Source organism: Hippocampus bargibanti, linkage group LG08, assembly GCF_051943395.1.
Source record: "Hippocampus bargibanti isolate YZ-2025 linkage group LG08, ASM5194339v1, whole genome shotgun sequence".
NCBI lineage: Eukaryota > Metazoa > Chordata > Actinopteri > Syngnathiformes > Syngnathidae > Hippocampus > Hippocampus bargibanti.
This window is the reverse complement of record NC_142741.1, coordinates 8,329,884-8,343,510: the sequence shown is the minus strand read 5'-3', so window position 1 is coordinate 8,343,510 and position 13,627 is coordinate 8,329,884. Positions and strand designations below refer to the sequence as shown.

The following is a 13,627-nucleotide window of genomic DNA, read 5'->3' as shown; positions in this document are numbered from 1 at the left end:
TCTCCATTAGTCTTAGTGTGGAAGAAGAATGGGAGTTGCGCATCTGCACAGATTTCAGATGGCTAAATACGAGGACACAGCGGGATGCTCACCCATTGCCCCATCAGGCTGATGCTCTTGCCGCACTTGGAGGAAATGTCTTCTTCTCCACCATGGACCTCACCTCAGGATTTTATAATGTACCCTGTTTGAGGACCATAAGAAGTACACCGCCTTCTCGTCCCCATTTGGCCTACGTGAATATAACCGGATGCCACCAGGCCTTTCGAACAGCCCAGCGACATTCATGCGGATGATGCTTTCCATTTTCGGGGACAAGAACTTCACCAGCCTCCTGTGCTATCTTGACGATCTCATGGTCTTTGGTCCGACAAAAGAGATTGCGCTTGAGCGATTGGAAATGGTTTTCTCCCGCTTGAAGAACCATAATCTGAGGCTTGCTCTGAAGAAGTGACACTTTCTTCGGAGATCTGTGAAGTTCCTTGGCCATGTCATCTCATAGTCAGGGGTACAGACAGACCCTGAAAAGGTGGAAGCAATAAACAGGGTACAGGTGCCCGACCTAATGGACAATGATGGCCTCACTCCCTCTCAGAAGAAAATTAGATCTTTCTTGGGAATGGTGTTGTATTATCAGCACTTCATTGAGGACTGCTCCATAAAGGCCAAGCCCCTTTTCAAGCTCCTTTCAGGAAACCCACATCGGATGCATCAAGTCATGTGAAGTTGACACCGACGGACTGGACCACTGAATGTCAAACTGCCTTTGAGACTCTGAAGCACGATCTGTCAAACAGTGTAACGTTGGCCCATCCTTACTTTGAGAAACCTTTCATTCTTGCTGTCGATGCATCGTTTGACGGCATTGGAGACGTCCTCTCCCAACTTCAGCCTGATGACAAGGTTGCGAGACCAGTGGCATTTGCTAGTAAAACGCTGTCACGAGCCCAATTGAACTATCCTGCACATCGGCTCGAATTTATTGCTTTAAAGTGGGCCGTATGTGACAAGTTTGCCCACTGGCTAAAAGGCAGACATTTTACTGCATGGTCTGACAACAACCCCTTGACATATATCCTGACGAAGCCCAAACTAGACGCCTGCGAGCAGAGGTGTCGAAGCTAGCAGCATATGACTTTGACTTGAAGTACGTCCCAGGGCCCAGGAACATAGTGGCTGATGCACTGAGGCGAGAACCCTTCGTTCAGTCTTGCGTGAGCCATCGCCTGGTGAAAGAACCCTACCAATACCTACTCAACGGAGTCCAAGGGGTCGTGAATGAGACTGTACAGGATGCTTTCCGTTTCACCATCAACTGTCAGGCTGTCCACATGGCTGGTGATCACGATGGAGAAGTTCCCCAGGAGGAAGCTCCTGATCAGTCTTCTGGAAGTGCAATTGATGCGCAGGAGGTGTCTGCAGTTTTAGACGTCCATCAGACTGGCGGTACCTCTTGACTCCCTGGAACAACCCCATTGTCACTACAGCTACCTGAAGAAGACCCTTCCATTGTCATTCCCCATAGTCAGTTACGTGACTTACAGCACCTAGATTCTACAGTCAGCCGAGTCATTTTCTATGTGCAGCGACATATGAGACCCACCATACATGAAAGAGCAGCTGAGACGAGCTGTGTGCTTTTGTTACGGAGGCATTGGAAGAAGCTGAAAGTTTGTGACGGGAAAGATCGCCACATGAACAGAAGAGTCTTTCAGTTTGTCATACCTAGGTCTCTGAAACACCAAGTCCTACATGGTGTGCATGACACGGCTGGTCATCAGGGCTGTTCTCGGACACTCTCTTTGGCTAGTGAACGATTCTTTTGGACGGGGATGGAGAAAGACATTACGAAGCATGTAAGGCAGTGCCAGAGGTGCATCTTGGGTAAGACCCCCGAGCCAGACGCCCCGGCACCCCTGGAGAACATCCGCACTTCGGCTCCAATGGAGCTAGTGTGCATTGATTTTTGGACAGCAGAGTCCGGCGACAAGAAAACCACCGACGTCCTCGTTCTCACCGACCACTTCTCAAAGTTGGCTCTCGCCTTCCCCTGCAGGAACCAATCAGCAAAGTAAGTTGCCCGCTGCCTGTGGGACAAGTTCTTCTGCATTTATGGGTTCCCCAAAAGGATCCATTCGGATCAGGGAGCCAACTTTGAGAGTAGACTCATCAAGGATCTTCTTGAGATGGCAGGTGTGCACAAGTCCCACACAACACCGTATCATCCCATGGGTAATGGCATTGCAGAAAGATTCAACCGGACCCTTGGAGGCATGATCAGAACACTTCCCCCAAAGTCTAGGTCCAAATGGCCACAAATGTTGAACATGTTGACTTTCTGCTATAACTGCACAGTACATGAGATGACGGGCTTTGCACCATTCTATTTGATGTTTGGACGTGTCCCTCGTTTGCCCATTGACATCATGTTCCATCATGTCTTGGAGAACGCCAATGTTGTCAGTCACAATGAGTTTGTGAGCACCTTGGAGAGAGACCTTTCTGAAGCCGCGCAAATTGCTCAACAGCATGCAGCCAAGGAACAGACCCGCCACGCCCAGATCTACAACCGCAAAGTCAAGGGGTTGCCATTGGCTGTTGGTGACAAGGTGCTACTAGCTAATCGAGGCGAGAAGGGCAAGCGGAAGGTTGCACATCGTTGGGAGTCAACCCCTTATGACGTGGTGTCTGTGAAGCTGTTGATCAATGTGTACAGGATCCGGGATGATGCCACAGGCAGAGAGAAGGTCGTACACAGGAACTTACTGCTCCCGGTTGACTTCTTGACATTCTCGGGGCAGGTGGAGCCTGGTTCGTGTTCAGATGGGTCAGAGATGGACGAACATTGTGGGAGCGACAAAAGCTCAGTTCCTGATGATCAGGAGGACACTCAGCTGCGCACTGAGAACTGGGTCATGCAGTCTCCGGCTCAGACAGGGGAAGATGAGCACTTCTCTTCAGAGCATGATTCCGCGGATGCATATCAAGGGGATGTCAGTGAGAGAAGTCAGCCGGTAGGCCATGACATTCACACACAGACTGAACTCTCGACAAACCCGTTGTTTGACATAGCACAATCGACTCCTGACTCACCCCCACATGAGACTGAACTTGCGGTCATTTGCACACAACCACAAGACACACAGGGCCCGTCAATTTCACAAGATGTGGTAGGACAGTTAAACCCCCTGACAGGCTGATATGTGAAATGTCCTATCAGAGTCGTGATGCCAACATTAATATGGGTTTAATATGACCATTTGATTCTTTTTTTTTGGCCTGTGCTGTGTGCCAATTGTTGCTATTATCTTTATGGCTTCCCAATAACGGGTGTAGTTATGTGCTGTTTTGTGAGATGTAAATGGCATTTCTACTAGTCTGTGATGGGAATGGGTCTCGAACCACCCTATTCCTTCACACTTCTGAAAGAAGAATTCCTATGATTGACTTCCTTGTACATCTTTGCCCGATAAGCTTGCCTATTTTGCCTGTTGGTCTTTCTATTGTCTCCCATGTGTATGTTGCCTCACTTCTGCATAATTTAAGGGGGGTGTATGTAACGGAGTTGTGCACTTAGATTATTAAATTATGAAGGAAGTGATGCAACGGCGCACAGTGTGGCACCATGTCCCGCCCATAGTTTCCAGAGCAATCTGAAGGAGATTCATGGTCAGTCGCAATTTTCTGATGGTCTCGATTAACACGCATTTTCATGACAATATCTTATTTTGTTTCCCCTTTTGTACTGTCGAGTGTTATCTAATTAGTTCCCTTATTCATTTCGAGTCTAGATTACTTTTTGTGTCATTATTTAATTCACGTTTTGTCGAGTGGAACTTTGAAGCACATGTGCTTCATAGTGCTTTTCTGTTGCGCAGTTAATCACAAGACGAAACCCATCCGACTTCACCTATCCCTTCTGCCATACTGTTTTGGATTGTTCAACCCGCCACAAACACTCACGGGCAAATGAAACACGACACAAGAAACTAAATATTGTTCAATAAAAACGAAATGAAACAATTATTACCTGTATATATATACAAATTATGTACAGGATTTTACGGTTGGTAATGTCTCTCTCTGTCTCTCCCTCTTTCAGCTTAACATGAAAATGATTGAACAAACCATGGACAATTCTCTATTGAGTTGTGACATTACTGATGATGAATATGTTCCCAAACCTGGAGAACAAACAAGTGACAGCTCGGTAGAAGAAACAGAGCAGCAGAAGAACAAGAGGACAAAGAGACGGAAAGTGCCTTCGACCAACCCACGGAAACTACACGTAACTTCACATAAAAAAAGACATGTGACACCTTCTTCTGTCCTGTACACGGATAAACCTCACGAATCAAAAAGTTTACACCTGGCCAATTCCTCTAAGCCACAGACAAAAAGACTTGTGACTTGTGCTGACTCATCTGACTGACTCATCTGACTGACTCATCTGACTCACAACACCAGCAAACAGATTCATCCAGTGGTTCTGATATGAAGGTCATGACTTTTAAAAGGAAAACAGATGGTGGCAGGCTCTACAACAAATGTCACTTCTGTGTGTTCTGCTCCAAGCCTTACAGAAAAATTGCACGCCATTTGATAACACAACACAAAGATACACCATGAGGTGGCAAATGTGCTTCAATTTCCAACTGTTTCCAAAGAGAGAAGAATCCTACTGAATCTTCTCAGAAATAAAGGGAATTGTGCCCATGACAATGGCGTTCTTCGTGAAGGTCAAGGAATGTTGATACCTCATCAACAATCCAAAAAAACCGTGGAAGCCAAAGATCACATGCATTGTGTGAATTGTCAGGGCTACTTTATGAGGAGAGCAATGTGGAGGCACCTGCAGAGGTGTCACTTAAACATGCATGTGCCAAATTTGAAACCAGGAAAGACTAGGGTTCAGGCCTTGTGTGAATATGCTCAGCCAGTTCCAGATGGTGTAAATGAACAGTTTTGGAAAATGGTGCTTGCTATGCATCAAGATGCAATCAGAAAAGCTGTGCGTAACGAAAAGGTGATTCTGAAATTTGGGGAACACCTCTTCAATAAGCATGGGCATGATGTCTGAAAACATGACTACATCAGACAGAAGATGCGTGAGACAGGACGACTGCTCCTACAGGGGAAGAAACATGGAAAGCTTCAAGACATGGTGGATTTCTTCATCCCATTAAATTTCAACATGTGATTGAAGCACTGAGGAAGGTGCTTAAATGAACAATTAAATGCGTTCGAAATACCATCCTTAGCACTCAAGTTAGGCCACAACCTAATGAAAATTGCAAATATTATTGAATGTGAAGGATTAATCTCAGGTGATGACGATTCCATTAATAATGCACGGATGTTCAAACAAATCTGTGGCACCAGATGGAGTGAATGCGTGTCCTCAAAGTCCCTCAGAAACTTCAGTGAGGCAACATGCAATGTTCCACAACTTCTCCCTTTTACCGAAGATGTGAAAAAGATGCATGAGTATCTTGAGGTCCAAAGACAGGTGTACTAAACAAAACTCAAAGAAGACACAAGTAGGAAACATTGGGGAGAACTTGCAAAAGTTACACTTTGCGAAATTATCCTTTTTCAACCGGAGAAGAGAAGGGGAAGTTTCTAAGATGCCACTTACTGCGTTTACTTTGAGAGATACATCGTCGACACATCCGGATGTGGAGCTGGCTTTGTCTGACCTTGAGCGGAAACTGTGTCGGCACTTCCAAAGAATTGAAATACAAGGTAAACGAGGGTGAAAGGTTCCCATTCTCCTGACACCTCAAGTGCAGACATCCATGACGTTACTTGCCAATACTCGTCATGAATGTGGGATACTGGATGAAAACACATTCTTTTTTGCAAGACCACAAGCCTCCAGTCACTTCAGAGGATCTGATGTAATTCGTCAGATAGCCCTAAAGTGCGGGGCAAAAAAATCTGGAAGCATTATCTTCCACAAAATTGAGAAAGCACATGGCCACAATGTCCAAAGTTCTCAATTTAAAAGACAATGAAATGAACGAGCTGGCTTCCTAGGCTATGATATCAGAGTGCAACGTCAATTTTTATCGGCTTCCGGAGGGGACATTGCAGCTTGCGAAAATTAGCAAGGTACTCATCGCTCTGGAAACCAGAAGTTTGTCCCAGTTTAAAGGCAAGAATTTGCATGAAATCAACATGGATCCCCATGGCAAGAACACATCTGCATATTTTAGGAAATAATTGCACCCATTTTTTTTCTCTGCCAGCTGAAGTTTTATCGGTTTCCTCTGTTCCTCAGAAAAACTATGTGTTGACACTGATATGTCAGGCACTGATGATGAGGACGATAAAGATATGACAAAATGTACTCCTACAAAAACATTATCGCCACAATCATCTGGTATGTTTATGACTTTAAACATTTTTTCGGTCAACATGTTTTATTCAATGCCTTCCCGAAAATGTAGACCATTGGTGTCATACATGTCAGTATATATTAATGCTGACACAGTAAATAACTGTAAATTCAGAAGATTGTGAATTTCTCCACTGTGACTCTATTAAGGGTAATGTAATGTAATGTGATCTAATCTAATCTTGCACAAGGAGAGTGGGAGGAGTTACAAGCAGTCACTGATGCTGCGACAGCAACATACACACCCGAAATCCAGTTATGTGTTTGCTGTCGGGTATATTACAGATGTACACATATGTTGTGTTTTATTTGTATTTACAATAATAATAATACTCATAATAATAATAATACATTACATTTTAAGTGCCTTTCAAAGCTCTCAAGGACATTTTACAGTCACAGACAAGCATAGGTACTATAATAAATAAAATACAATCACAAATAGAATGCAATAAATAAAATACAATTATAAATAGAAAGAAGAGACCTGTTTTTTGTGCAGGCAGGTCAGTATGTATGTTCTAGCAACTTAGATTGAAAATTGAGAAAATTAAAACATTGTCATTTAGGTCCGATCTGCACAGGTTGTCAATATGTAAAAGACAGGAGATATTTTCCATAGAGTCTAAAACTACACAAAGAGCACACCAAGTGTTGGAACTCAGCACATTTATGAAACAAAAATTTGCTGGCAGCACCAATGGGATGTAATTCACAGATAAATAATAAAGAATAGCACTTTGAAAAGTCCAATACTGGATGCAGTCAAACTTTTGGTTGTGACAGAACCTGGCAGACCTACATCTGGTGCTTGATTATTCTGTCGGATATCATGTCAGAAAATGGGAGGGGGCTGGACCCAGTTGTGCATGTGAACAAAATATTTCACAATTTATGTGTTCAAAATTTAGAATTGTCAAAAAATATACGATCATGGCTCCTGCAAAACACAATTGCTGACCTTACCGGCTCTAAATATTGTCTCTTGAAAAAAATAAGCGCCACCTGCTGGTAGTTTTGGTTTGACATGACATTCGTTAAGTCCCCACGGAGTTGCGAAAAACCTGGAAAAATTAAATCAAGAATTATGCCATTTTAAACTGATTTCTGAGTGAGCACAGGCTAAAAAATGTGGGTCCTAAAATCAAATTTTTATGAGTTTCATAAATATGTTTTTTTCATGTATAAAATTGGGTTCCCACGGGTCAAAACTTTTGCACACCATGTCCCCACCATGTAGCAAAACGTGTATGCGTGTGTGCGTGTGTGTGTGTTTGCGTATGTTTATGTGTGTGTGCCCATTTGCATGTGAATCTTTATGTGTGTGTTTGCGTGTGTGTGTGTGTTTGTGTGTGTGTGTGTGCGCACGCGCGCATGTACCACATGTACATGCGTGTGTGTACCCTGTGTGCATGTTTGTGTGTGTGTGTGTGTGTGTGTGTGTGTGTGTGTGTGTGTGTGTGTGTGTGTGTGTGTGTGTGTGTGTGTGTGTGTGTGTGTGTGTGTGTGTGTGTGTGTGTGTGTGTGTGTGTGTGTGTGTGTGTGTGTGTGTGTGTGTGTGTGTGTGTGTGTGTAGCGTGTGACCCGGACAGCCGACCTGCGGCGAGGCTGCAGGCGCACACGCACATCTGTACATGCTTGACTGTGACTTAACATGCCGCTGGAAGTTTTGCACACGTTCTCTCCATATTTCATCACCCCCTACCCCCCCCCCCCCTCCCGTGTTTGCATGTGTTGTGTGAGCGAGCCAATTAACGGAACAAACATCTTTTGTGTTTTCAGGAAGATTAAAAAACATTTTAAAAAAACAATCAAAGCGCGTTGGTTGTTGATGATCAGCGATGGTGGCGTCGTTTTTGGATTGGTCGCCCCTTAGCGTGTCATTCCATTTTGATGTCTGTTACTACCTGTTGCATTGGTTTCCTGCTCGCAGCCCAGGGAGGCCTGTCCCAACAGCTCGTTTTTGCAAGCTCGCAACATCTAATTAAGAGAAACATTGTTTGACGAGGAGTAAACCGCATCATTTTCCAAAGATGACAAAATGGTGGAAACACACACAAGCATGGTTTTTCAGGTCGAGTTTGTCATGGCGGCTGATATTCTCTCAGCCATTTTGTTGTGGAAAAAAAATTGAATGACACCCATCAACAGTCATGACTTGGGTGTGTGATGCAAACAAATTACTAAACTAAAATGTCGACAAACATAAGTTTGTACTCTTTAGGTCCACTTGAATCTAGTACGGCACTTCTTGTAACGACAGTTCGCCATATTTGCATGAAATCATATGTCAATCATGTTCTTCAAAGTACTGGGTCGCAAAGATAAGTTTCACCTAAGTCATTTTAAGCAAATCAACCCCAATTGTATTAATTTTTTGTGCAGACAATGCAAAGTTGGACCAACTTCTACATGTTTACATTACATTTTTAATGATTTTTTTAATGATACCAATCAACACGATTGGTTCTACCGTGGTATTGCCCTTCTAAAGGTGCACAATATTAAATCTATTAAATCAGATTACCATTTGAAATGTGAAAACCAAAATACATTTATTTATGTTTTAATTAATTAATTAATTAATTAATTAATTTATTTATTTATTTATGTATTTATTATCCATTGATCTGGGTATTCATTTATTATCCATGGATCTGGGTATTTTTTATTTATTTATTCATTATCGATGTATCTGTGTTTTTATTTCTTTATTTGTTAGTTTATTTACGATCTACGTATTTATTTATTAAGTTAGATAGTTACCTGTCTATGACTTTCTTTCTTTATTTAATGCTTTTATATGTATTCATTTTTTTAAACCAACTCAGAACTTTTTCTCACTTTTCAGGTCAAGTTTGATTTTTTTTTCATTTTTAATTTTACATTTTATTGAACATAATTGATTGATCATTTCCCCCCAAGTAGATATATAAACATATACTTTGATTGCATGGAACCATTCGACGCCCCCCCCAAAAAAATATATATATATATACAGTATGAGATATATTTTTTTCAGTGTACGTGTGAGTATATAGATGTGAATAATGCTACTTTTGATTTTTTTTTTTACATTTTGGGTGGAATAAACCCACCATCTGCCTCATTTTAATAAACCCCGAGACCCACGATACTATATGCAGTTATTGGTCATTCCTGGGAAACTCGATAAAAAAGTTTGACAACTCACCTTTTGTCAAGCAGGCAGAAAAGCACCAAGAAGCACGTGACTCTGATGAACGACTGTCCCATCGTGACTCTTGTTCGTCTTCCGAAACCCAAAAAAAGTCAAACGTTCACGCAGCAAAAAATAAAACTGCAAAGGAGATGGTACAAAAAAGAAGCCGTCCAATATTCCGAGCACAAAGTCGAGTTAAGTCCCACACCAGCGTGGTCCTGCTCTCCACACGCGGCGTGGGGAGTCATTAATTCTCTGACGAGTTCGAAGAAGAAAAAAATCCGTGCTGGTCACACCTGCGTGCACGCACACGCGCCGGTCCCTAAAATAAAAAAAAGAGTTGTCACGCACGGAACATCCCACTGAGAGCAACGGCACGCACCGGAGTGGAGGGGTTGGGGGGGGGGGGGTCGATGGGGAGGGGGGACGAAGGACGCTCGGCGACAAACTTTCCCAGCGCCACTTTGGATGTTCGCACCAAACTGCTTCACTTCGCCCTGCGCCGGCCCACTTCTTCTTGCTTTCCTTTTCTTCTTCTTTTTTGCAACGTCACTCAGGAAGAAGGCGACCGTCGAGGAAGGTCAAGTGTCTTGTGTGATGAAAATGAGCGCGACAATGCCCAAGTTGGGGAGGGTTGCAAAAAGTCATCGACGACATTAACGCAGCGCACACTTTATTTGGATTTTTTTTTTCAATTAGTAATTTGTGACAGCGGTGAAAGATCTGAAAGCTTTGAGAAACTCGAGAAGCATATTCTCCATTTTTGTTTTTCAGGGGAGGCAGCGCTTGGGTTGCCTTTAAGAAGGTCGACTGCTTTGAACTTGTTGTCGGGTCAACATAAATGCAAATGGTGTCCACAGTTTTATGCTTTAACCACAATAAACTGCTTGTATGAGCTGTTGTCTGAAGTTTATTTATTTATTTGTTTATTTTTAGTTATGTATTTATTTATTTGTATGTCTGTATTATTTATTTATTTATTTATTTATTTATTCCCAAATTTGTTCAGGTTTTGTTTTTTCTTGCTTGGGCGCCGATAAAGCGCTGGTCAGACCTCCGGCAATGTTTTTTTTTTTCCCTTCCACGAGGGAGCAGCATTTGTTTTTGTCCATGTTAGCGCTTTGCTACAGCCTCAGCTGCTGTTCATGTGCTATATAAACCAAGACGTTTGTATTGGGTGGTATTTTGGACAGCCGCCCCCATTTGAAGCTCAGATAACTCCAGACCCATATAACTTAGGAATTAACTCTTTTTTCTGATGAAAGAAGAGAGTCAAAGGTTTCTTACGCATAAATGTTTATGAAGTCTGAAAATTCAATATTCTGTGGGTCCTGTAATTTGAGTGACAATGACAAAAACCATGGCACATGGAATGAACACATTTTTGCACATCATCTGCAAGTGAATGAGTTAATCATGAAAATACTAATATCTGCCAATTAATCAGGATGGCCTTAATATTTGAGCATATTTTTGTTTTTTTTTCAAACATAGATAATAAATTTGGATAACTTCCTGATCGACTCTCCCGGTGCTTCGAGTTCCTTAGCTAACGTTTCCATGGCTTCAAAACTCTCACTTTGACTTTCATCTTTGTTGTCTGACTTTGAAGTGTTCCTTTTACTGTCCCCCTTGTTGCTGAAGACCACACTTATCACCATTTTTTTGATGAGCAACTTAATATATAGCTACAGGAAGTTTACCCCCCCCCCTTACATCCCCCCAAACAACTGACAGCGACGGAAAGCAAAAAAAATGCAGCCGTGAAAAGTCCCCAGAGTCATAAATCCATCAAATCGACTCCTTGTTCCCTTGCAATTCAGTTGCCATGCAGACATTTACAGCACCAGGTCACCAAACAGTCAAAAGGTTCTCTCATCACATAAGCTCATTTGTGGATTTAGCAAAGCGATTGTGCTGGCGTCCAATTTTTCTACTCCCGTGTCGACAAGGTAAGTCCCCCAGATTTTGTGGCTTCGGAAATTTCCGTCCTAACAACATTGTTCTGATCCAAATGAAAACCGTCCACATTCAGATGACCAGCTCTCAACATGCATTGTTGGCATTCCCATCGAGCAAAAACAAATGCCTGGATAACCGTGGCGAAAAATAGTTTAAATTGAACTGGCAAATTCGAGTCGTCATTTAATCGACTTTATTTCGTCTTGAGCAGTTGGCTTCAGCTGGATTGGTGTAACGAAGGTGACTTTAGAGTGAGCCGATCCTCCATCAATCGTCTCCAGTTGCTCCAGAATGCCGCCAATTGTCTTTTAACTGGTACTCGTAAGAGGGACCATATAACTTTCCCCTTGATTTGACGTTTGTCTGTTTTTTTCGTGCTTCCACACACTTGACTTTGCAGTCAGCCGATCCTCCAATCAATCATCTCCAGTTGCTCCAGAATGCCGCCTATATTCTTTTAAATGGTACTCGTAATAGGGAGCAAATCACTTTCACTTGATTTCACGTTTGGCTGTTTTGTTTTTGTGCTTCCGACGGGCTTTGTTATGAATGATTTGTTTGATGATTTATTGTTGTGTGAATTATTTTGTATGTGTGGTGGTTGTTTAAAAAGCTTGATACGGTTGAGTTGTGCAACTGTAGAATGTGACCAAAGTCAAAATAAGACGTCATCATTTTTTTTCATTTAAATGACTAATTTCTTTTCAAATTTGACACCCACCTCAAAATATCGTCATGGGCCCATTCCTCATTGTGTTTGTTCATTCACTGCCATTCCCGAATTTATTTGGGAATTGGAAATATGACGTACAGCGCCATTCCCGAATTTGTTCGGGTTTTGTTTTTTTCTTGCTTGGGTGCCGATAAAGCGCTGGTCAGACCTCTGACCATTTTTTTCCTTTCACGAGGGGGCAGCATTTGCCTTTTTTCCACGTTAGCGCTTTGTTCCAGCTTCAGCTGCTGTCAAAGCGCTATATGAACAAATATGTACGTCTTGCATTGCTTTCTGAACAGACGCTCTAATTTCAACTTCATATAACTCCAGACCCATATACAGGAATTAACTGTTTTTTTCTGATGAAACAAGGGAGTCTAAGGTTTTTTACGCTACATTGAATGTTTATCTAGTCCTAAAACTCAATATTCTGTGGGTCCTGGAATTTGAGTGACAATGACAAAAACCCTGGCACTGGAGTGTACACATTTTTGCACATTGTCTGGCAGTGAATGAGTTAAAACAGTGAAACTAACCTAATCTTCATCAGAGGCCCAATTTCCCCCAATTTAAATTTCAGAATCAGAATCAGAATACCTTTATTCGTCCCGCAATGGGGAAATTTGCAGTCCACAGCAGCAATTGAAGAGGGATGGGGTTGGGGTGGGAGTGAAAGGATAGAAAACAAGATATTCTAAGCATAACAAAATAAAAATGTCAACTGTATACTGTGCAAATGTAGATGTGCAAAAACCGTTCTATAACAAGACTGTACATAGTGCAGAATCAAGAAATGCATTTAGATATATTGCAACAACCCATATTTCCAAGTGTCCAGTTTTTTTTTATTTTTTTTTTTTTTTTTTTCACATGTGATCATTGGGAATTGTGAAGCCTGACAGCAGTCGGTAGGAACGAGCGGCGGTACCTCTCCTTCTTGCAGCGCGGGTGTAATAGTCTCTGGCTAAAGGAGCTACCCAGAGCTGTCAGGATGGGCAGGAGGGGGTGGGAGGGGCTGTCCGTCATAGCTTTTAGTTTAGCTAGCATCCGTCTGTTGCCCACCTCCTCTAGAGAGTCCAGCGAGCAGCCCACGACAGAACTGGCCCTCTTGACAAAGCGCTCCAGTCTTTTTCTGTCCCGGGTGGTGATGCTGCCTGACCAGCAGACAATGCCATAGTGGATGGCTGATGCCACCACAGAGTCATAGAAAGTCTTTAGGAGTGACCCCTGAACTCCAAAAGACCTCAGTTTCCTGAGGAGGAAGAGGCGACTCTGTCCCTTTTTGATTAGGGCATCCGTGTTTGTTTTCCAGTCCAGTTTATTGTTGAGAGTAACACCCAGGTACTTGTAGGAGGTCACCCTCTCAATG

At 42.6% G+C, this 13,627-nt stretch overlaps 1 protein-coding gene across 2 annotated transcripts in view; it reads right to left on the bottom strand.

Annotated features, from left to right (window-relative positions):
- Positions 1-10,459, bottom strand: part of wnt10a (wingless-type MMTV integration site family, member 10a) — a 61,064-nt gene extending 50,605 nt beyond the window's left edge. Inside the window, exons 1-2 of one of the 2 annotated variants that reach the window (XM_089002187.1) lie at positions 9,594-10,459; positions 8,308-8,380 (exon numbers count right to left, since the gene is read on the bottom strand). Coding sequence is in view for 1 of the 2 variants with exons in the window: in XM_089002185.1 (XP_088858311.1) it covers positions 9,594-9,655 (62 nt within the window). In the remaining variant the exon portion in view is untranslated. The remainder of the gene's footprint in view (positions 1-8,307; positions 8,381-9,593) is intronic. The other variant, XM_089002185.1, reaches the window with a different exon arrangement.
- Positions 10,460-13,627: the final 3,168 nt, after the last annotated feature.